Source organism: Taudactylus pleione, unplaced genomic scaffold, assembly GCF_031769625.1.
Source record: "Taudactylus pleione unplaced genomic scaffold, aTauple2 ptg000707l, whole genome shotgun sequence".
In the NCBI taxonomy this organism is placed as follows: Eukaryota; Metazoa; Chordata; class Amphibia; order Anura; family Myobatrachidae; genus Taudactylus; species Taudactylus pleione.
In genome coordinates, this window is record NW_028285109.1 from 4,408,237 (window position 1) to 4,434,012 (window position 25,776).

The following is a 25,776-nucleotide window of genomic DNA, read 5'->3' on the forward strand; positions in this document are numbered from 1 at the left end:
CAGGAATGGCAGCAGACAGGTGTGAGTGCATCTTCACGCACAATGAGGCGAAGGCTTATTGGTAGGATGGCCTGGTGTCAAGAAGGGCAGCAAAGAAGCCACTTCTCTCCAAGAAAAACATCAGGGACAGACTGATATTCTGCAAAAAGTACAGGGATTGGACTGTCGAGGACTGGGGTAAAGTTATTTTCTCTGATGAATCCCCTTTCAGATTGTTTGGGGCATCTGGAAAAAGGTGAGTGCTACCATCAGTCCTGTGCCATGCCAACAGTAAAGCTTTCTGAGACAATTCATGTGTGGGCTTACTTCTCAGCCAAGGGAGTCGGCTCACTCACAATTTTACCTAAGAACACAGCCATGAAAAAAGAATGGTACCAAAAAAAGAGCAACTTCTCCCAACTATCCAAGAACAGTTTGGTAACGAACAATGCCTTTTCCAGCATGATGGAGCACCTTGCCATAAGGCAAAAGTGATAACTAAGTGGCTCGGGGAACAAAACTTTGACATTTTGAGTCCATGGCCAGGAAACACCCCAGACCTTAATCCCATTGAAAACTTGTGGTCAATCCTCAAGAGGCGGGTGGACAAACAAAAACCCACAAATTCTGACCAACTCCAAGCATTGATTAGGCAAGAATGGGCAGCCATCGAGTCAGTATGTGGCCCAGAATTTGATTGACAGCATGCCAGGACGATTTTCAGGGGTCTTGAAAAAGAAGGGTCAACACTGCAAATATTGACTCTTTGCATAAACTTACTATAATTGTCAATAAAAGCCTTTGACACGTATGAAACGCTTGTAATTTTACTTCAGTATACCATAGTAACGTCTGACAAAAAGGTCTAAAAACACTGAGGCAGCGAACTTTGTGAAAACCAATACTTGTGTCATTCTCAAATGGCCATGGCTGTATACACTAAAAGAATGTGCTCCTGGCACTCTGCGCAAGTAATGGGGTCACTACACAGAGTCCAGCGGTAACTTGGATGAATGAGGTCAGTGACTTTATGCTGAAACTCACTCCAGTCTCCAAGCTAATTAAAGCGAGGAACCGACCAGTGTTTAATTACTCCTGGTGTTTTTAAGTTTGTGCCTACAGCCTTTAAAACAAAAGAATTTCCCTGCCAGCCAAGGGCACATTCACCTTCGTATTTTAATGACATATTTATACAATGTTGTATACTGAACTAATTTTGTACATTGAGGAAATGTTGGTTTTTTTTTTTTTTTTTTTAAAGATGTTGGCCGGTTCTTACACCCAACCCTCAGGTTTTCCCAACGGGTCATGTTGTGAGAATTTCTGTCTGTAGAACCAGGTGGGATAATTACTGACCCAGCTGAGTAAATTAACTCACCTGTGCATGATTAAAGAAATCCAGAAAACATAACATGGTGGTACTTGAGGACTGGAGTTGAGAACCCGTGATCTAAAATATATAATCACATTGACTACAGTCACTACACAGTCTCAATATACACACCATCTCCTACCTTTTTAAATGTTCAGTAATATCGCAGTGTGAATGTGTTCCTAGCTAATTGTTATGCACTGTGAATATTTAACCACCATAATGTTATACTGTATGTTTAGAGTGTGTTAAACTGTTTTTGCTTATTATGATTATTATCCTTGCTGGATTTAGTGTCAGAATATTCAGCAGCGGCAGTGCTGCATTCAGAACACATTTTAACAGCTCATGAGTAATAATAAAATAACAAAAATGCACTATATGAGGAGACTTCGCTAATTATATTTTTTATATATATATATATATATATATATATATATATATATAATTGTATAATTATATGTAGATATCTATATCATATATTTTGAAATTGTTTCTGCTACAGATGTCCTTATACACCTTTGCTGCAGTCGCGCTAAAAAGACCTTCTCGATACCATGATCCCGTGAGACTCTGCTCTCGCCGGACGTCTTTATTGCCGATAATGCGTCTAATGGCCCCCATGCATCAGAGATTGATTGCAGCACTCGTGCAATTTGGAATCGATTGTGTATAAAAATCTTTTCCTTTTTCAATCGATTGCAGATTGCAGGATTGACACAATCGATTGAAAAAGGGAAAGATTTTTATACACAATCGATTGTAAATTGCACGATTGCTGCAATCAATCTCTGATGTATGGGGGCCTTAAGTTGCAATGCGATGCATCAAGAGACTATGCTGATTAATTTGATATGCAACACTTTTAGAACTGTGTGACTAAAGCTCACTCATGCCAGGCAAGTCACGCTGTGTAGCTTATTGAGGCTAGATGTATAAGGACACATCTCTAGGTTCTGTACAAGCATTGACGAGCAGATAAATGGAGTATAGGCCCCCATACATCAACAATCGATTGTGGCATTTCTGCAATTTGCAATCGATTCTGTATAAAAATCTGCAGTGTATGGGCTTCACAGATCACAGATTGCAACCAAAAAGTGATTGAAATTATTCAATTAGATTGTCCAACATGTTGGATTTCCCAGATGGATTGGGGCTGTGTATGGACATGATCAGCAGATTTGCAGACCGTTGCTAGTAAAATGATGGGCCTTTCAAGATTGGCAGATCTGCAGTTTGCTGCAATCAATCTGCAAATCACTGAAAAAGATCTGTAATGTATGGGCGCAGATTGCTAGATTGGGAATTCCTAACATCAGGCAATACATCTTCAAATTGTTCAATTGTGGTTTTCAGATTGCTAATGTATGGGGGACTAATGACCTGTCAAGGGCAGGAGAGTGTAACAAAACCTGTGTCAGTAGTATACTTTCCGTGTGGTAGTAAAGATTTCAGTTACCTAATATGCGAAGTGGATGAACACAATATACATGGAGGCAGGAGTTGTGGTTGGTAATAAGCATAGGAGGTAGGTGTTGCTTTTTTCCAGATGAGGGAACATTAGTAGGGAGGCTACAGTAGAGATCCATGCAGCTTTGGGGAGGGCTTTTGTAGTGACTGGAAGCATTAATATAATATGTAAGGAAAGCAGCTTGGCTGACACATTCAGAAAGGATTGAGACAGTGCCCATTTGGTTGATGGATTAGTAGAAGGCTGATTTGTACAGTACAAAGTAGTTAACAACAAATTAGTGGATGAATAAGTGTCTGGTACATACAATATAATTTCTCTGACGATATGCCTGATTCCGACGGATCTGAACGATATATTATCAAAATCGTCCGTGTACCCACTATGTCGACTGTTGCGCATTCCATTGGGGTCGTCAGCCGCATCTTCAGGTCATCCCTACATGCAGCTCAACGTGAGTATGCGACTGACGACCCCATACAGCGTGATGCGACAGGGGCTGAGGGGCACCAGATCATTTGTGTACCGCCTGATATGTCGGCCCATCGGCGGGCGGGTCACCCGTTGTATCGCTGGGTACACATCGTATAGTGTGTTCCCAGCTTTACTTTAATAATTGGTGACGGAAAGGTCGATGTAAAATCTTTTTGGGGTGGAGCAGACATGATATTACTAAAGATTTAATGTGTGGAGCAAAGGACAGCAAATAAACATATTTCATCCCAGTGAATTTGTTGATAATATTATAAATAAACATAAATTGCAGATGTGGGGCTGTTAATGGAAGATACACAAGGGGTTTGGTCTTCACGGATTAAGATTACTTACAGATAAATTCACAATAAAATGTTTATTTCTCTCCCCGGTGGACAGAGATTACTTTTTCTTACCTAAACTCTTTTCCTTTCTTTGCATCATTTGCTGTTGGCTTTAGTGAAGGGACGCCAGCAATGGTAAATTGTGGTGTTGGCTATGCCCTGGCACCTTTATCACTGCCAGAGAGTTACCAAGTACCCCCCTTCTGGTGAAAATGGAATTAGTAGCCAGGCACTGAAGCGTTTAGCATCTGTGCAGTTATTAGCCTGTAGCACATGTTTCTCTTCATGCAGAGAGCTCCAGCAACTAGTCTAATGTTGGGTACACCCTATACAATATGTCATCCGATCCTGCAGATCAGGCCGACATATCGGGCACATCATCTAGTGTGTACCCACTATCGGCATCCGTGTGACCCAGCTGCCGACGCCAGCAAGTTCAATGGTGCCTGTGAACAACATGTCGGGCAGTCGGTCACCAGATTGTGTAGTGTGTACTGACCGTCCAGTATGTCGTTCATCGCCACCATCAGGCGTCGAATCAAGGGATCTCCTAATGTGTACCCACCTTAAGGGCCTGATTTCAGATTTGGGAAAAGGGTAAGATAGAGCAAGTAACTGTGTACCTTGACAAACCATGTTGTAATGCAAGGGGTGACATTTATTATTTTTGCACGCAGGGTAAATACTGGCTGCTTTTGCATGTAGCACATAAATGCTGGACAGCTTTATTTTTTACCCTGCAGCTTTGACACTCAGACCCCAAATCTAAATCTCTCTGCACATTTTACATCTGCCCCATCTGCAGTGCAGCATAGTTTTACCAAATTGCACAGTTACTTGCTCTTTCGAACACTATTCCCAAACCTGAATCAGGCCCTAAGGGCCTGATTCAGACCCGGTCGCAAGGCTCCGTTCGCACGCAGCCTGTCGATGTTTGCATTCTGCGCATGCATCGCAGTGCACGGACCGTCCGCTGCAATCGGGAATCGACCGCAGCGTGCACGCAGAGCCTTCATACAGTGATTGACACGAAGTGACCGTTTGAGGGTGGTGAAAGGGAGTGGTCAGAGAAATGCAGGCATGCCTGGGCGTTTAAATGCCGTTTCAGGAGCGTGCATAATTGGGCCCCAGCGACGCATCCTCACGTCTAGTTACACACACAAACATTACCAATGTTTGCGGTAGGGTCGGGTCAACCTCAACTTTGTACGTGTGGGTCCAGTGGTTCCGATGTTACCGATGTTTTTCGCTGTCTTACGAGAGCGTAAGTGAAGAGAAGTAGGCGGCACTAAGTAGTGTTGGGGGTCTGCTTATTGTGCTACGGTTACATTTCGTATGGGGTCATTAGCATATTTTCGCCTGGTCAGGCTGCGTGCGAACCTTTAGTGCATGGGTCTTCAACCTTTGGCCCTCCAGCTGCTGTTGAACTACGGATCCCAGGATGCCCTGCCACAGCTTTAGCATGCTGTTATATCAAAGCGGTGGCAGGGCATGCTGGGATGTGTAGTTCCACAGCAGTTGGAGAGCCAAGGTTGAAGACCCCTGTTTTAGTGCTACGGACAAGTCACACTTGAAACCTTGGGACTCTCTCCTTTGTAAGAGGGCAGTCCCCTCTTTGAAGTAATGTATCCCAATAATAGTAGTGGTATGGTGATAATCGCACAATAACACCATCTGCTAAAATAAATCTGTTAAATCCATATATGGGTGCTTCGAATGGCTTTAATAAACTCAGTGATGCCCTCATTTGCTTTTGTTAGTTTATTTACAGTAATTTTCAAATCGGTATGCCTTGTTACGCTACCAAATTATTTTTAAACCTGTTTTGCATTTTATTTCAAGGAATTATAAAAAATTATGTATTTTCAAGTGCAGATTTTATTTTGAAAACCTATTGTTTGGGTAGATTTTATTTGCTGTGTCAGGAGGCACAAGCAAACCAATGATCTTTTCTAAAAATTTTAATTATGACGCCTAAACACTACATGTTAAATTGGACGATTTGAGCGATAACGATATCGTTCATCGTCTACAATATTGTGCAGTGAATATGCCGTTGACCAGCGAAGCGCCCCTACGCAGGGCAACCTGACGATATTGTCAGGTTCTGCAAGTACGGGAATGAGGAAGGGTGACGTCACTGAACGGTATATCATTCAGTGTGGGTGCTCAATGTCGTTAATGACATTGAGCACATCAATGCCGGTGAAACACTAGACGATATCGCTCATGGAGCATATCGTCTATTGGATACCCGCCTTAAGTTTTCTGGGGTGTAAAAAAAAAAGTATTATTTGTGAAGGTGCTGCATAAAAATGATTGATAATAAAGTTGGATTGTGACAAAATAGGGTCAGCACAGGGGTAAGAAAAACCTCCGTGGCAAAGGATTCAAGGGGCAGTTAAGTAGAATAATGTAGAATGGGCTTAGCGCACTTGTATCAATAGTATATAATTTGTGTATTTGGAACCAGAATTCATTTTATTTTGTATATTCACTACCAGAGTTGGCTCTTTTTTAACCACCAATAATGGTCTCTGTACTGAATGCTATTAGCATAATAGTAGTTTAATCTGTAATCTTGTACCAGAATGCAGTGTGCAATCTATACTAGGCACCAGGGGATCGGTATGAAAGACCGCCGGACCTATGTCTGACTGTACAAATACCGACAGCAGAACACCGGCAGCCTCCAAAATCCCGATCAGAAGTATGTTCACTATTACTAACCCTTCTCCCCCCCCCCCCCCCCCTCCCTCCCAACCCTCCTTTAGGGGTGCCTAACCCTAACCTCCCGCCTAGTGCCTAAACCTAACCCCCCCTTTCCCATACCCTAACCCTCCAGGAGTGGTGCCTATTTCTCAGTCCCACCCGGAGCCCTAAACCTAACCATCCGCCCGGCCTACCTTCATTCAGTAAGCCGGGTGTCAGTCTCCCGACGTAGGGATAATGATGGGCGTCGGAATTTCCTGTCATTGGTCCCCTGTCTGGATTAGACAGTCGGGAAGCCGAAGGTCGGCACTTCGACCCACGGCATCCCTACTGCATACCGTCACGGGATACTAGTCCTCAAACTGAGTTGCATTCACTTGGTGATGCGTTGTTTTCTGTCAGCTAGAGCTGTACTCTGCTTATTTTTCGTTTACTATTTATATTTTTAAATTGCAGTGTTCATACATGTCACTGGCTGTGTAAAGCAACATGCAACTTGTTAAGTGTTTCACACAGCCTTTGATGTGTCTGTATTTACCTTTTTTTTTAATATACAGTCTGTTTATCTTCCTTATATGAAGGTTTCTAATTTGGGTGTTATTCTATTATCCAATAATATTATAAGCACTGTAATCTAAATACACTGTTGAGAAAACTTCAGTGCTAGCTGTAAAATGGTGTTACAATAGCGGGACAACTGCAGGCTTTTTAGGGTGTGGTATATAAGGTTGTCTGGATATCGACATGCAGCATGTCATCATGTGGACACTGCTGAAATGTCAACATAATAGAATGTTAAAAATCGTCCCAGGTGTTCTATCGGGACTTATCTGCTCCTGGTGGCAGTGGCGTCTCCAGCGGTGGCTTCCGGGTCCCGGCGGTCACATGTGGAGTAGTTCCGGGGTAGACATCTGACTGGCAGTTCTGGCAAGTAATCTTCCCCTATCTGTAACCCTAACTGCTGCCTCTACCAGAAGGGAAAACTGTAACCTTCTATAATGCATAGAAACAACCACCAAGAAGAAGAGCTATCTGTCAGACAACTTATTAAGTTTAAAAACCAGTAAAAAAAACCACCCCATATAAACATATATTAAATTGAATTACAATAATCCAAACTAGTCACTTTACTGTGTTATAAGAGTGGTTAGTAGAATGTCCCAGAAAATTCACTTACTTTGTAAAAAACTTGTCCAATAAACAGCAAATATTGTGATTAGTGAGTTAGTGTGCAAAGTCCCATTTCATCCAAACAATTACATCAATGCCAACTTTTACTAATGTTCTAGAATTGCATATTGCTGTCCATTTAATACATTTTAATAGTATTAAGTTGTAATGATCCACTTACAGAATAATTCCCATTTAGTCAATGGCGAATAGTGTTAATCAGAGGTTAGTAAGCTTCTATTTATAGTCTCTTAAACAAGAAATAATGCTTCCTTCTAGCCTCCTTCACAGACGCAGTCTGATCCAATCTAATCTATAGCTGTCGATATTAATGATAATGGCTTGTAACAACCCAGTTAGGGAATAGTCTCCATCCAGTTCATCAGCGAAATAGTGTTAATCAGAGGTTAGTAAGCTTCTATTATTTATTAGTCTATTACAGGAAATAAAGCTTCCTTATAGCTTTCTATACAGCCGCCGTAATAGCAAGCAATAACCCGGGATAGTGGATAGGTACCCAGTCTCATGTGTGCTGGTGTTTCCTATGATGCAGGCAAAGGCAGAGCTGCTCCTATTTGTTTTTCAGTGTGGTTTCAGATGAGAAAAGTGGCAATTGCAAACATTCCCAACCGTGTTCTCACCAGGCTATGACACTGCTTAACCCCTTTTCTCCGCCTCCAAACGTCACTCAGCGACTTCCTCAGAAGTAACTGGAGGATAGTGTTCCCAGGTTAATTGGCAAAAGCTCCCTTACCAGATCAGTGATTACCGGGCCACTTACAGTACCATGGACGTGGGAATATATTTTCACACCCAGGCAAGTATCCTGATTGTAGCATAAGAATTATGCGGCCCATACTCTGTGCGATTTTTTTTTGCACAATATGGCCGATGTAGATCAATCGCAACGACCAATCGTGTGCTGTATTTGTACGATTACGATGTCGATGCACGTCCCCGTCGTCGTAGATCTTATGGAAAAACAATAGGTCGAAAACTTATTGTGTACGATGTGACACATCGTATGCTGTTTTGCTTGATGAACGATCCGATGTACGAGGTCTTGCAAAATCCCTGGCCACTCCTCCCCTCCATTTTGTGAGAAACGACGCATCGGTATTGTATGATCGTATGTACAATCGTACACTATTTGACCTAATCGTATAGAGAATTTCAAGGGAAATCGTACAACACATCTTAACGTTAGGAAATCGCACCGTGTATGGCCGGCTTTAGGCATACTATGCTGATCGCCTAGTAGACAAACATGGTATATCCTCGATTAGGCTTCACCCTGCACTACAGAGTCTTCTCTTCTGATGGCGCTGACAAGGCAGGGGTCCCGTGTCACTGTCATCCTGCTTTTAGCAGAGGATCCTCAGGGACTGTCATAACTTAATGCCATTAATAAAGATTCTCACTTTAGCAACAATTGTTTTATTTATTTTAATGGTGTATATTTTTTACTTTGCATACAAAACAAAAAACATCAGTCGATCCTGTCAACAAAATAACAAATAAGTACAAGCATATAGCGGTCTGCTGCAAACACAAGTAAAAATATAGTAAATACCACATTTTGTCAACATAATTGACAGTAGGATCGTTCAGATACAACAGCAAATAAGTGAGTGACTGTTGACTACACATAACATAAGAAGGGATGGAAACAAAACACAGTATATAAAGCATGGCCGGACATAGCCAGGGTCACCTCACCCAACCCACGCACTCTCATCAGCAGGCTGCCTACAGTGTCTGGATTCATACTAGAGGGCCCCAATTTTATGATATTTAGGTAAGGCTTTGCCACTGGTATATATAAAACGCTCATGGTGCATAGTTTCAGTAACCAGTGCCTTCCATAGGTCAGCTCAGGGGGCTCAGGTGCTATCCATGTGCAATAATGACGTTGGCTAGAGTGGTCAAAATAAGCTTATAGACTAGGGGGGAAAATTTCCTCTAAGGAAATGACAAATAAACATACAGTATATTGGAGTGCAAGAAGGGAAGTGCTGTCAGGGTATCACAAACACAGACCCACACATGTTCTCAAACGTCAGGCACTATCCTACACTCCCAAAGCAGGGGCCCCACACTTAGGAAAATCAGAATCTTGGTGGATACCCATGTTGCACAGACTCTGAGGGATGCAATATACTCTGTAGAAAATATACAAAAGGATCTGTTGACATGGCACCTCTATGCCCAAAGCCCCCCCCCCCATCATATATATCCTCTGGATGCTACTAGCCAGGGCATCTGCCAGCGATTGCACACCTATAGAAGCCGACTGCACTTGTCTGGAACTTGGCAAGATTGACCTTAGCCAGGGGGTCTACAGGTCCCTACACACTAGACGATATTTTGAACGATATGGCCTATGCCGATTACAGTCTTTGTAATGTTGCAAGTATGAAACCTACTGTAAGCACATAATGCACAATACATGGACATAAGGTTAACCCATGAAGGGATATCTTAATAAGAGCATGCATAACCTATATTGAACATGCCAGATGTTCCCCTCTTTGGTATACAGCTAGTTATAGTGTACATCTATATGACCTCCTGCCTCTAAGGAAATCATGTGTTACTTGAAGAAATGCATCCGGCCAATATGGTTATCAGACTTTCTTGGTGGAGCAGCCCTTTGAGATTCATCTTTTTTCCAGTACAACCAGTTGCCAGACTGACAGCGCTGGCAGCGGTACATTCACTAACATCAGCACGCTGCAATTCAGATACAGAGCCAGCGCCTACATTTATCTTTCTTTGAATCCATAGTCAGAATGACACACCAGGGACCATACATCTACAGTCAGGTGCATAAATATTGGGACAGTTTACAGAATTTTCATATTATGGCCTCTATTCACCACCACCATGGCTTTGAAATGAAACAAACAAGATGTGCTTTAACTGCAGACTTTCAGATTTAATTTGAGGGTAATTACATACAAATCAGGTGAACGGTGTAGGAATTACAACGGTTTCTATATGTGCCTCCCACTTTTTAAGGGGCCAAAAGTAATGGGACTATCAACTGAAAAGCTATTTCATGGACAGGTGTGGGCTATTCCCTCGTTATTTCATTATCAATTAAGTAGGTAAAAGGTCTGAGTTGATTCTAGGTGTGACATGTGCATTTGGAATCCGTTGCTGTCGACTCTCAATATGAGATCCAAAGAGCTGTCACTATCAGTGAAGCAAGCCATCATTAGGTTGAAAAATCAAAACAAACCCATCAGGGAGATAGCAAAAACATTAGGTGTGGCCAAATCAACTGTTTGGAACTTTCTTAAAAAGAAAGAATGCATCGGAGAGCTCAGCAACACCAAAAGACCCGGAAGACCACGGAAAACAACTGTGGTGGATGACAGAAGCATTATTTCCCTGGTGAAGAAAAACCCCTTCACAACAGTTGACCAAATCAAGAACGCTCTCCAGGAGGTAGGTGTATATGTGTCAAAGTCAACAATCAAGAGAAGACTTCACAAGAATTAATGTAGAGGGTTCACCACAAGATGTAAACCACTGGTGAACAACATCTAAAAAAGCCATTACAGTTCTGGAACAACATCCTATGGACAGATGAGACAAAGATCAACTTGTACCAGAGTGATGGGAAGAGAAGAGTATGGAGAAGGAAAGGAACTGCTCATGATCCAAAACATACCACCTCATCAGTGAAGCATGGTGGTGGTAGTGTCATGGCATGGGCATATATGGCTGCCAATGGAACTGGTTCCCTTGTATTTATTGATGTGACTGCTGACAAAAGCAGCAGAATTAATTCTGAAGTGTCTTGGGCAATATTTATATGCTCATATTCAGTCAAATGCTTCAAAACTCATTGGACGGCGCTTCACGGTGCAGATGGACAATGACCCGAAGAATACTGCAAAGCAACCAAAGAGTATTTTAAGGCTAAAAAGTTTAATGTTATGCAATGGCCAAGTTAGTCCCCTGACCTGAATCCGATTGAGCATGCATTTCACTTGATGAAGACAAAACTGAAGGGAAAATGCCCCAAGAACAAGCAGGAACCGAAGACATTTGCAGTAGAGGCCTGGCAGAGCATCACCAGGGATGAAACCCAGCGTCTGGTGATGTCTATGCGTTCCAGACTTCAGGCTGTAATTGCCTGCAAAGGATTTGCAACAAAGAATTAAAAAGTGAAAGTTAGATTTATGCTGGGCATACACGGCCAGATAAAATGTCTGTCAGACCGACAGACATTTTATCTGGCCAGCTGCCAGCCGCAGATGTCGCCGGCATACACTGTGAGATTTCTCTCAGTGTATTCGGCACACATCTGCGCTCCGCCCCCGGGGGAGGGGACATTTCCCTGTGCCTTCCGTAGGAAGTAACAGGAAATGTCTGTCTGTCGGCCGCGGCTGGGCATACACTGCCCGATGCGGCCGACAGTTTAACGAGAAATATCGCATTGGACGGGCATGCTGGACAATCCGGCATGCCCGACCGAGCAATATTTAACCCTCGGTCGCCCCCCCCACATGCTACAATTATCGGGGCGATCCGCCGATATCAGGCGGATTGCACCTATAATTGTAGCGTGTATGGCCAGCATTAGGATTGTTTAGTTTGTCCCATTACTTTTGGCCCCTTAAAAAGTGGGAGGCACATATAGAAACCATTGTAATTCCTACACCGTTCATCTGATTTGTATGTAATTACCCTCAAATTAAATCTGAAAGTCTGCAGTTAAAGAACATCTTGTTTGTTTAATTTCAAAGCCATTGTGGTGGTGAATAGAGGCCGAAATATGAAAATTCTGTCAATGTCCCAATATTTATGCACCTTACTGTAAGTACCCATCTTTCTACATGACCCATCATTGCTACATAACCCATCATTTACTGATCGCATAAACAGGAGCTTGGACCAAAAGGCAAGGCTGGGGTAATTTGAGGAGATTCTTCCCGGGCAACCGTGGGAGGATCCCCATGGATTAAAATATATTTGTTGCTGAGCTGGTCAGCGCCCCTGGTGATTGCAGTCCTGGCCAAACAGTAGTTGTGGTCCTGCCAGCAGTCACAGTAGGTTATCTTTTGCGATTAGGTAAAATGTCTTAAATTCCCGTCAAAACTTTTTTGGGTGGAATTGTTTTTAAAATTTGACCTGTTTGTTCTGTGGTTTATGTTGATGATCCTTACTGAATGTGGGACATGATTACAGGTCACAAGAAAACCGTTAAAACCATCACTCTGAGGGTTAACCTGTCATTGCTCAGTTTTCAGTACTAAAAAACATCATCAAATATAAACTCTCTAGGCGAGATAAAAAATCTGCAAACTACAGAATTCAATGATGCCCCCAAATTATCTGTCTTGGGTTATATAATGAGAGCCAAATGTATTTCTGTGTGGTTTAATCTTAGGTGACAGGATGGTAGAGAATGTTAATAAACACTGTGGGTATGACAGGGGGTTGGGTATGAAATGCCGACGGTCGGGAAGCCGTCTGACTTAATACCGACGCCGCAAACCAGACTGCTGAAGATCCCAACTGGGGCTGGTAAGTACCCTTTTGATCGCATCCCATGACTCTGCAATGGTTTATATTTTAGCTTCCTGGAGTTTGTCTGTCTCTTTTTTTTTTTTAATAACTTGACAGGAACTTTGATGTGATCTCACAAACCTGGTGGGTACTGTAAGCAAAGCTATATAGCTGCGTGCATATCTTTATTGTATTAAAAAAAATATTGCTGTACTACAGTTTAAACAAAACAATGCATGCTGAACATTTCACAAAACAGGCAGCACCTCAGGAGTTCTTGATCTGTTCTGCTCAGAGACTCCAAAGTGGTGATTCCCAATGGGATGTTTAGAATGTCTGGCAAACGCAGTTGGGGTTCTTCTAACCCACAGGGTGAGCACCACAGATTAAGTCCACCGGTTTTGTTTGTGGCTTCACGATATACATTCCTTGTAACACGTCTGTCTTTCTGTAATCTGTTTATCTACACAGTGTTTGTTTGCAGATACATAAAAATAATCTATAATGAATTAGCAGTGTTTGTTTATTGGATTTTACCTTTTTATTTATTTAGATTGAGTAATTTTATTAGCATTTATAAAACCTAAAGATTAAAAAAAAAACATACAAAAACAAACAGAAAGCATGCATAATAACATAACATCTACACAAAGCATTCTGCAAAGTGAAATACAGAAAAGCCCACACAAAAAAAATACACAAAAAAATATCTTTCTGTATTGACAGAAAAACAAAATTTTATGGTACTCTTTAGAAAAAAGCAAATACCGTATATAAAGCAAAGTAGACAAATAACAGCACTTGGATATATAAATACATGAACGCTCAGAAATGTCAGCTCAGGGCCCCAAGTGACTATATCGAGGGGACCTTTATAAAGGATTTGATTCCTATGTACAGCTGTGTCCTCATACACCTAGCCTCAATACTCCATGCGGCACAAGTGAGCCGCTAGGTCTTGCGTGACTCTGCTTGTGCCAAGTGTCTTTTTTGCCCGAAAATGCGTTTTAGTTGCAATTGGATGTGACAAACCGCTTCACGAGACTGCACTGATTAATTTGACACTTGTATTTCTCTCTGCGTCTGAGTTTACGTACTAAGCACAACAGAACTTGGTGTGAGAAAAAGTCGCAGCTACTGCATCGTAGAACTTCGTATACAGATTCAGACTCGCACACATACACAAGTGCACAAATCAGTACATTATTGTGAATCGGATTATCGAGACTTAAGACGCATTTTCGGTGGCAGAAAACACGCTCTGCTCAAGCCGCGTTGCACGGGACCTGGCGCTCTGAGAAGGTCAGTTTTCTGTGACTCCAGCAATAGTATATGAGGGTTCATCAGTAAGCCATCACCGTTAGAGCCTACTTCCTTCATTCTCTCCTCCTAGCACTGTCCCGTCACTGAAGTCCATTTTTTCCCACCAGTGACTCTGATTCCGTCTGTCCGAACCCCTTAGCGGGTACAGTCTTATGTCCTGCTTCCTCCTGTCAGTGCTTTCTTTTACAAGCCTTAGGGTAGGTACACATGAAGGCGAAAGCAGGATGATTTGCCTGTACCCACAATTGCACGCCTGTCAGATGATATGATATATGCGTGGCTGTGCAGTTAAAGCTCCCGATCCTCAGCGGTCTGCGCACAGTGCGCTGCACCAGGGGTTAACATGCTACCGTACTACACTGGGAGCTAGCTTCCCCAGTCTCCCAGTGTGCAGCCACTCAGCCCTAGAGGGCAGCAGTTGGCACACAGCCCTGCAGCCTGGGACTCAGTCCCAGCTGCAGTGGCACCCTCCATCAGGTCCCCCCCTGGTGCAGCACACCAAGGGTTAACATGCCTCATTGCTACGGCGTTTGGATACAGTGGGGCTTAACACACATCATTGCCGCTGGAGCAGGTCCGGGGCACGGCATGTCAAACATCTCTAAAGTACAAACGGTGCCTAGCGCCAATCACATTTTAGATGGGCGCCTATAACAGTTCAAATATGGCGCCGCAGCACGGGGGTTAACCCTTTCAATGCTACGGCTGCCATTAACCATGTTACCCGGCCACAAGTAGCTTTAGCCACCCCTTCAGCCATGCAGCAGATACCAGCTCATGGCCTTCCATACTATGCGGGCTATATACCAGCCTGTGCCCTGTCCCCCCTCACCTCATCTCATCCCTTTCTCCCTCCATAACGCCACATGCACATTCGTTAATGGAAACCACTGGGTAATAAGCAACACCAAGTATTTTGAAAACAAGAGATTCCATGCAGTTGTGGCTCATGCATTAATTAAGCAAATAATATCCAGTCATGATCATGCATTAACATGCTTGTGTTGTACTGGTTACCCAGTTACAAGCCAAGGTCAATGCTAAGCACTGCTTAATGATATTGATGGAATAGTCTTCACCCATGTTGGTAGGGGTGTCTTCTGGGATAAGAATGCTCCCAACCACAGAGCGTGTGTGGTTAGCCATTGATGTGATCAGCATGAAGCTGATATTCGTTATATGCTTTGGCTTTCTCTGACCAGATCTGAGTCCAATTAAGCATTTATAGGATGTTCTGGAAGTATGTGACTGTTTTTTCCACCAACCAAGCATCCTCTTAGTTGCTTTCTTGTGGAAGAATGGGGCCGCGTCCCCCCCTCAACTTTTCTACACATTTAGACTCCATGCCATCGTGTGTCCAGGCCATACTGGTGGCACATTTGTAGCCCAATGCTAATGTTAAATAACTGTAAATTGTTGGATCCATTTGTTGTTCACTTCTTGTATGTACGTGCGTGCATCTACACCACATACATGTATACACCACACCCATGTACATACACACATACAGATGCGACTAGGGTTAAACGATCACTTTGGGGCACACCTTTTATTTGTGCAGTGCATCTTGGCTCTTAAAGAGAACCCATTCACGACCACCATGTGTGACGTATTAAATTATTTTTGCTACTTTTTTTGTCCCATCAGATTGCACCTTGTCAGAGTCCTATTGCACATACATGCCAGATGATTGAGGAGCATATTCATCCTGTGCTTTGTTAGTCAAATTACTAAAGTAAAGATAAGGAGTAATGTTGTTCCTTTTAATGATACTGTGATTAGGAACCACTCAAATTATCTACAAACTCAATAAATGCCCTACTGCTTAATAAAATATATAAACATAAAATAACACACACGAACATCAATATAAAGACCTTAAAATAACTGTGGGTTTTCACTTGATATGCTCTATGTAGCACAATAGCAATTGTACTTTGACACTTCAAAGTCTCAATCTATGTATTGCCCATGTTTAGCAAGAATGTCACATATATATATACGACAATCTACAGGCAAGTTCTCGTGCTCTTCTGTAAAAGAAACAGTGAGCAAAGGTCCTCATGGTAATACTGAAGACGCAGGGATCTACAGAGTATAAATTGAATTGTAGTCCGATATATGGATTAGTGTGTAAGCTGCCACAGCTTAGTTGGCAATTGATTAATACATATTACTCTTTAGCACAGAGAGACTCAAACTGCTTGGACTTAAAATACAAAAAAGTGAATTCCCAATCTTTATATCCCAGAAGAGTACCAATGGAGAATATCAAACATGGATATATTCGGTCTCATCCACATACTCTCTTGCAACATAATACAGTGCGTTATTTTCAGCAGGTTTTAGGTGAAATCATGAGATCAGCATCTGAGGTGGTCAAAGGCTCCTTTTGACGCGTTTCTCAAGCAGTTCTAGTTTCATCAGAGGAATTCACCACTTTCCTTTTTGTTATTAAATTTCTTAGCCTGTAGTCCATAATGAAAATAGGTCTCCTTTCTGACCCAATGTCATCCAAAAACTGGGTCATTTTGCAACATTTGCAAAATGACATAGAACTATCAAATGTCTCTTTATCACTTGTGATTGGCTGGCAATGAATGGAAGTCCCAGGAAATGTGGACTTTGATTATGTTGACGCTGTTGGTAGTGAGTGGAGGAAATGAGTGGCTTTGGTGAGTAGGGGGGGAGCACACTGTACTGTTGAACACTGCCCGCTTTGTCCTTAGAATTTTTTTTCAGTCCAGTGTTGACTGCCACCAACTAATGTGAGAAACATTATCTTTGGGATTGAGAGCACTGAATTGACTATTCTGTCTTTGGTGATTTCAAGTATATTGGACTGGGGTCTTTAAAGCCCCGTACACACTGGATGATTTATTTGAACGATATTAACAATATCTTTGAATGATATATCATTCATATCGTCCAGTGTGTATGCACTTACCGACGAACGATGCACGCTCCCGCGGGTCGTTAACGATATCCCCAGTCGTCTGTACATGCAGTCCAATCTGGGGATATCGTTAGCGATGCCATAGTTGCCGGCATCGGCAAGTGTTTGCACTTGCCGATGGTGGCACTCAAGCCGGGCCCGCCGCATCCTACATCGCTGAGTACACACATAGTCCACTGTGTACCCAGCTTACGACCTTTTCCCGTTTATAGTAAAAGAATAAATAATTAACACGCATACATAATTTTAAAATAAACTTTTTAAAGATTCTCCAAAACTACTGTTTATCAATTTATCAAATATAAAATCATCTTGTCCTTTATCAGATGTAGTCCAAATCTGGGAATATAAACCTCTAAATATTCACATTAAAAGGAACACTTGCTAACTGCGGTTAAGCACTAAGGCAGGGGTGGTGAAAACTTTATTTCTGCCGAGGGCCATTTTGATATATATAACATTATTTGCGGGCCTGGTGCAGGTCACGCCCCTCCATGTGATGTCACACAGGGGCGGGGCCACAATGGACAGTGATTACAGCAATGCCGGGAGCATCCTCTGGATGCTCTGGGGAGCTGTAAGGTCAGCAGTGTGACCATCTGTAGCGTCCTAAGGATGCTCCAGGCGGCACTGCTGCATAGATTTTGGCTTCAGGGTGCTATTCTAGGTACCCTGCTATCCAAATGACGGTAGCAGAAAAAAGCTCCGGGGGCCTTATGCGGCCCCTGGGCCTGAGGTTCCCCATCCCTGCACTAAGGTCTCAATCCAATTAGGTGCGAGTAGCGAGTTTGTTTCTTGCAACTCGCACACTTCGCAGCAAGCGTTCTCCCGAGAATTCTCCAATCCAATAAAAAATTACTATTCGCACTACTCGCAGCGGAGGGTTGCGAATTGACTGCCAAATGAGATTTGCTAGAAATGCATGAAAATGTGGGGAGACCATCCTGGACCCCCCAAAATGGATAATTTAGTTAGCAGGACTATATAGAAGGCTGTTTGTGGGCATTAGAAAGGTACTGTAGGTTTTTAAATGGTGTCAAATGGCTGATTTGTGTTTTGTTTTTTTAAATGCAAGAAAATTATAAAAGAACAAACTTTTTTTGTTTAATCTCAAACAAATGAAATGAAAAATGAAAAAAAAAAAAAAGTAGGAAAAAGGGTGATTTTGGGGTACTTTCAGGGCACATTGAAAAAACTTATGAAAACAATTTTTTAAACTAAAAAATTATTGTAATTAAATTTGGGGTGCCTAAACTAACGAAAAATATAGATTTTCCTTTCCATCTCACCCTCAAGGCTTGCGAATTCAGTCTGACTTATTCAGCGCGAGTTGCTAATTGGATTGCAAAATGAATTCGCTATGCGAATTCGAAGTGAAAATAGCAACCTGCAATAGGATTGACCCCCAAGAATAAACAAAACAGTATATCTTATTTACTATTGTGATGTACCGACTGGTTTGTACACTGCTGCACCAGGTTCAGGTGTGTTCGGATTGCTTCGGTGGCTGATTTCCCCGTGTTCAGATAGGACACACCGTAACAGAGAGGCAAGCCTGAATTCCCCTTTTGCAGACACAATGACCAGTCAGGAGGGAAGGTGCAACGCAATCTTATTATTTGTTACTAATTAACAACAAATGACCGGAGATATTTACCATTTACAGGTGGAATGAAATTAATGACACTATTCAATGACAAGGTATTTATTTATTACCTCCCCGTCATCTACCGGTGACCCCAGCTGGCAAGCATGTGAAACCAACAAGAACCACAATTCCTGCAGAACTTTACCAAAAAAACAAATGAGAGACCTAAATATGAAACCTGCTGGTCTAGCTTGAATCAATGGTGCTCCGGCAGTCTATAGCTGTGAAATACAGTCTGGAAAACGTGGGAAAAACACATGCAGGTTAGGCTTATATCAGTAGTGCACCAGCAACCTGCAATAGTTTAAACAGAGTCTTTGAGCCGTTGCTGAGAAAAATAGGGACAACACTTAGGCTATGCTGGAAGCAGTAGTTTACCGGCAACTTGCAACAGTTTTAACACAGTCATTGAGTCTTTGCTGAGAAAAATAGGGACAACAATTAGGCTATGCTGGAAGCAGTAGTTCACTGGCAGATTTGCAGCACTTAACACAGTCTTTGCTAATACTTAGCCCTACTGAGAAAAATAACAAGGGCTATGCTGGAAGCAGTAGTTCACCGGCAGATTTGCAGCACTTAACACAGTCTTTGCTAATTGCCTATGCCACAATTTACTATCACCAGATTTGCCAGCCGGGGTTACACAGGGCTAAATAAACAAGCAATATACATTACATCAGCATGAATGGACTTTGAAATGGTTACCGGGCCAAATAGTGTATAAGAAACAATTTACATCTACACCAATATGGGTAAATACTCAAACATTTCATGCAAGCAAAATATTAATCAGCATTGACAATAATAACACAGCAAGCAGTGAACAGCTTTACAGAGTATTATAACAGATAAAGGGCCACGGAGGGCCACTATCAACCCTTTAGCTAACACAAGAGTCAAACAGTAAACAGAGCCAAATACATATCACATGGCATTACATTTACTTTAAAGCTAAACATAAAATACTTTGTACATCACCCACAGTGGCATCGGACATGAGCCGACACCCATAAGGCACGTCCCCTCCTGGACATGAGCCAGAGGTTCACAGGAAAGATAATGACCACCAATGCAACTCTTGGGGAAAAGAGGGGGTAACCTATCTTTTACTTCCCCCTCCCCCCCCCCCCCCCCCCTATTTCATCACTACACACACACTTTACCTAATTTAAAACACTATGACTCCTTTCTACACCCAGTTGTGTGGGAGACTAACTCCCGGTCCCAGCTTTTACACAAAACCTAGTCTCTCAGCCTAATCATGGTTAGCCACAAGGTAAAGGATAATGCAATAGACCCAGGGGACCCAGATAGGATAGGTGTACAGAGGGGCAGGGCCTTAATGGAGGGAAGATAGGAGCTGTGGAGGCACAGAGTATAGGGAGGTTCTGGTATGATCTCACCCCTGGCAGTGGCTGTTCAGCCTCTCGCGATGTCCAGGGAAACTCCAGGATGCACAGCACCGCACCAGAGCTCCCAGCTGCAGAGCTCCGGCAGGTATTTTACAAGGAGCAACAGGTGCAAAATCCCTTTCCACAGGAGCTCTGTCCAGCAGACACACACAGCAACAGGAGGGGTCCTGAAGCACTCTTCCTCTGGGGCTGTCTTTTCTTCTGCCCGTGCGGGTGCCAGCAGGGTTTTCGTCACTGGCGCGACCTTTTCCTCAGCTGGGGCTTCATCTGCGACGATGGAGCGATGAGACCTCCTTCCCAGGCAGCTCCTCTTCTCTCCCAGCATGTGCAGATTTACAAATGTGGCTCCTGATAACAGGCACTTAGGAAGGCAGTCCTTTATTCAGAGGGGGCTTCTTCCAAAGCAGGGTGCTCTATGCAAATCGCCAGGCAAGCTTCCTCCAGGGACTCACATCCAGCATCAGAGCACCTCTCCTGGCAGATTGGATTGGTAGGTTAATATGAAGTCTGGTCATTGTAATCCAGGGCAACATTAAAGTTATAGCATCCTTATTTTTACAGCTCCAAGGGCAGTCCACTGACACTCCTTACAGACAGCATACCAGGTGCAGTATTTGTAATCCAGGATAAATGAGAGGGGTTACTGCTCCCCTATTTGTACAGATCCAGAGACCCTCCACAGCAACTCATTACAGACAATCATTTTTCAGAAATTCATCCCCAGACTCTTTCTACAGAAATTCCTCCCAGACTCAGCACTGACAGCCTAGAGGAAGGTATTATAGAAGCTCTCCCTCAATCTCCTCCCTGTCGGTCTGGCATCTATGAGTGGACAGGGGGGACTCAGCAACAGGCCGCCTACAGGGATATCTGCCTGGACACCTAGGCTACCAATCAATGGAGCAGGATTTTCCCTCCAAAAATGGGTCGCTGACCGCGGGGCACTTTCTACCTCCCTGCCTGCACATGCTCAGTGGGGTTCAGGGAGAGCAAGGTCAGTCAAAGTTCACTAAACCTGCCTATTATGTGGAATGGGGCTGCAGTATATCTATGTGTACATACATAATAAAAAATATTGGGGGACCCCTATTTGGGAACAAACTTGGGGGTACCACACTATCAACCTGTTGGAGCTGGATTGGTGTTACTGTTGCACTTGGTCAGTTATTTCACATCAGTCTTGAGCTGGTGGTCATCTTATTATGGGTTGTGTTCTGAAGGTGTTTTGACTTATGCTGGCCACACACATAGTGATATTTTACCCGATCTGGCCGATTCCGACACATTGGAACGACAGATCGTGTAAACTATGGCCAAATCTTGAGTAAATAGTGAGTCCCCACTCACAATCACGATGCGATGCGCGTCCCCGCTGGTCGCACATCGCATCGTCAGATCTGCCATGCAGTAGGGCAGATCTGACAATCTAGGACACGATGCACTGTGAATGTCTGGATGCAGGACAGATCGTTTGAAGATTGGACACCAAATCGTGTGCAGATTGTGTGCAGAGCTGCCGGGGAGAGTTTCAAGGGAAATCGTACACATCGGCTCATCGTGTGCAGATCGCTATCTCTGTGGCCAGCATAAGACTGATATAGCACCTTAATGCTTAATATTCAGCCATACATAATAGTATTTCTTTCTATGAGAGAGCTTCCCTTTGCAAAATCACACCAACAGCACAAATGCTTCTGGAGGACACTTCAATCAGCTTCTCGGAGTATGCAGTGGATAAACTTGCACTCTGTTGCATACTAAATATAAATAGCATCATCTCAAGTTTTGTCAGTGGTAAGCACGTGGACCGTTTATCATTTGACCACACACTTTTAAAACAATTCAATACAGATCTAGCTGTTTGTGTGTCCCATTATGGGCCTGATTAATCACGGATCGCGAATGCAACAGCGTACGCAGATCGGCTGATGGTGCGTACTGCGTATGCACTGCTGTGCGCATGTCAGCATTGCATCGCACTGCGATCACGGACGCAGATACAAAGCCATCTCAGAGTGAGTGACAGGACGTCAGCGTTTGAGGTTGTGACGGCGGAGTTGTCGGAGGAACCTATCCGTTTGAAAGCTGTTTCCTGGGTGAGCTCCAGCAAGCGCCAGTATTTATCCTTCATGCACCCCTTGCATTGCAGCATGGTTTGTTACTGGTGCAAAGTTACTTACTTTTTTTGCTTTGCACCCACTTCAGAATCAGGCCTTTAATGTCTGAGGTTAGCAGAGGCAGCAGAGAGAAGGGCTGATTGAAGCTGCTGAGGTGGTAAAGATGCGTAGCTGTTGTTCAAGAGGATCTTCTATTTTGCAGCGGTCAGCAACCGGGTGGTGCTGGTGGTTGTGAATGTAGCAGTGGGAGTTGCTTGTGGGAGCTGCCACTGGTGCCGGGTCACTGGGGTGGCGGGTGGGTCCCCCTGTGAGAGCCGAGGGTGCGGTGTGGGTCACCCTTCTGGCAGGTAGATGGACTGCCCAGAACGGGCTTGATGTGTGACGATCTGTGGTCTGTATGGTTAGGGTGGAGGCGCTTGCAGCAGCAAGTGCGGGGGCGATGCAAATGGGACGGCTGAGGCCAACCGGAGGTCCCCGTGGGTATGAGGAGCTTCGGTGGGAGTAGGCCGTGGGTCTGGAATGTGGGCGTATGGGGTCTCCATCGTGTTTCGGCAGGGGTTCTACCTTCTACAAGGAGGTAAGATAGATTTGGGAGGGGCGTGTCCAAACTCAAATCTAAATTGCAGTGTAGCAGTAAAGTAATCCAGCATTTGTGGGCTACATACAAAAGCAAGCGCCAGTATTTACCTTACATGCACCCCTTGCATTGCAGCATGGTTTGTTACTGGTGCAAAGTTACTTACTTACTTACTTTTTTTGCTTTGCACCCACTTCAGAATCAGGCCTTTAATGTTTGAGATTAGCAGAGGCAGCAGAGAGAAGGGCTAGATAGAAACAAGCATCTCTTGGAATCCTTCCAGGGACCCTTTCCTCTGAGCAGACAGTAATTGAGAATTCTAAGATGTGTAGAGACTGGCAGATGTTGGCTATGTGGAGATCTTAGAAATAAGTTCATGCATTTGTGTATTTATCATGGATCAGGTGCACAGAAAGATATTTGTCAATCCTCCGACATTGAAAGCGCATCCTGCTGATACATCCTAGACAGACTATTTATTACACCACACTTAGGGTACCGTACTTGCCTCTCTCGCATGTGGGGGTGAGATAATGGAATTGCGACCCCTTAGGATGTTTGCAAACTGGGACACAGCTGTATCAATCTGGAAAACACTTGTTTTATAGGAAGTGATTTCCAATGTGTCCTGTTTTGGGATGGCTAAAAGCACAGATATTACAGAGGATGGCGTTTGCTGTTGTCAGAAGCAACTTCACAGTATAATAATGGAGGCTGATTCGCTTGGGGATGATTAGAAACCGTTTGATCATGGAAATTAAATCTATGGGCTGTATCCAATTTAGATGCGATAACCCGTTTTTCTCCGAGAAGTTTTCGCCGGTGAAAACTTTTCTCCAAAAATGGTTACCAGGCTATCCTATTAGCCGCGGTTTTTGCATATGCGAAAACTGGTATCGGAAATATTGTGCATTTCTTTTCACCACCTCTGAACAGGAGGTTAGTTGTGCAAAACCCCTATTTTTGGCTAAAAATGTCAGGACTTGGTGCAGAACCACTGGGACACCCTCCTTAATGACTAATTAGGTAAAACATGTTTTTTAATTTGCTTAATTTAGCCAATAATGATGTCATTTTTGGGGTGAAAAAGTGAAATGTGTTGAAAAATGGGTTTAAAGCAGTGGGACAGGTGTGTTAAACATCGCCGGTGCAAGTGACAGGTGTTTTTTTTATCATTCAAAAAAAAATGCCCTGTAATGACACAAACATATACTTACACCCATTTTAATGTACCCCCTAATTTAACTACAATATTTGTTATGGTTAAAAAATATTGCTTTCTATAATTTTTTCACTGTTATAGAAAAATGCATATAAAAGCCAATTAAAACAATTTAAGAACCCCAACCCCTTGGATTATGGCCACTAACAAACCTCTATACTGTTACCCTACCTTAGTTTACCTTTTTTGGGGGTACAGGCTGGTTTCCTTATTTTCACCTGTACTTATCTGTCAAGAATTATCGTGCGGATTGGTTATGACCAATGGTGACTGCATATTGCTATTCTTTGTTGAAATGGTTATAGTAGCTGTAATCATATTGTAGTATTTAGTCTAATTATTATTTTTACCAAATTAATCTTTAGAGACCATAATCCAAAAATCTTGTATTTACTATTGGTCCAAGTGAGGGGGAGGGGGGAACAAATTGCCAACTCCCTCTCTACCCAACCTGTTATAGTTTGAGTCGGGCAGAAGTTACCGCAGAGTCTGTCTATCTCCGTCTGCTACAGACCTTTAACTGCATCTCCAACTTGAAGTTATTCAATTTGCAGCTGTTTGCAATTTCATATGAATCATCCATTAACACATGAACATTCACGCTCCATATAGGACAACTAACTTAATAATCACTTTTCTTTCTAGCGTTTTTTAGGCTTTTGGCCACTATTTTATAGCTTCTTTTTCTTACACTTTGTGTGTCTGTGTTTGCATATACAATATGTGCTAGCATTGATGTTGGAAATTTCATTTACAGCCTCTGCAACTTTCGAAGATTTCCAGATCCGCCCACACACACTGTATGTCCACTCATACCGTGCTCCGGCGTTCTGCGACCACTGCGGAGAGATGCTGTGGGGTTTGGTGAGGCAGGGCCTCAAATGTGAGGGTGAGTCAGTAATAAGAGTATATTGATTTTGTCCATACAATACAGAATGAGCATGTCAACTCCTTATACCTGTGCTGTAAACCAGAGCGCAGCTTTGACTGTTAAGGTTTATCATATGTAGGGGTCTATTTACTAAGCCTTGGAGAGAGAGAAAGTCGATGAAGATAAAGTACCAACCAATCAGCTCCTAATTGTAATTTTTCAAACATAGCCTGTAAAGTGACAGGAGCTGATTGCTTGGTATTTTATCTCTGTCCACTTTATCGCTCTCCAAGGCTTAGTACATAGACCCCATAGACTCTCACTGTCCTGGGATTTCCGGCTCCATAGGTGGTGGAGCTAATGGTATCAGTATACTTTGGAAATTTGTTTTATAACTTGCAAATATAGTGGTTAAGCCAATATAAAGCAATAGCTCATACAAATCTACATTCTTTGTTTTCTTCAATTAGCTTTGCTTAGACTTTCAGTCACAAGAAAATAGGTTGTTTTATGGGCTGTGGTTCCACTGCCGGTAATTATTGTAGATTGACAATACCCTGTTATAGCCAGATCACACAAATAGTGCCTTGTGGTAAAAGCAC

General features: G+C 43.0%; 1 protein-coding gene across 1 annotated transcript in view; it reads left to right on the forward strand.

Moving 5' to 3' along the window:
* PRKD1 (protein kinase D1) overlaps window positions 1-25,776 on the forward strand; it is a 219,028-nt gene that overhangs the window by 154,132 nt on the left and 39,120 nt on the right. Inside the window, exon 3 of the mRNA XM_088456519.1 lies at window positions 25,061-25,192. Within this exon, the coding sequence (XP_088312645.1) occupies window positions 25,061-25,192 (132 nt within the window). The remainder of the gene's footprint in view (window positions 1-25,060; window positions 25,193-25,776) is intronic.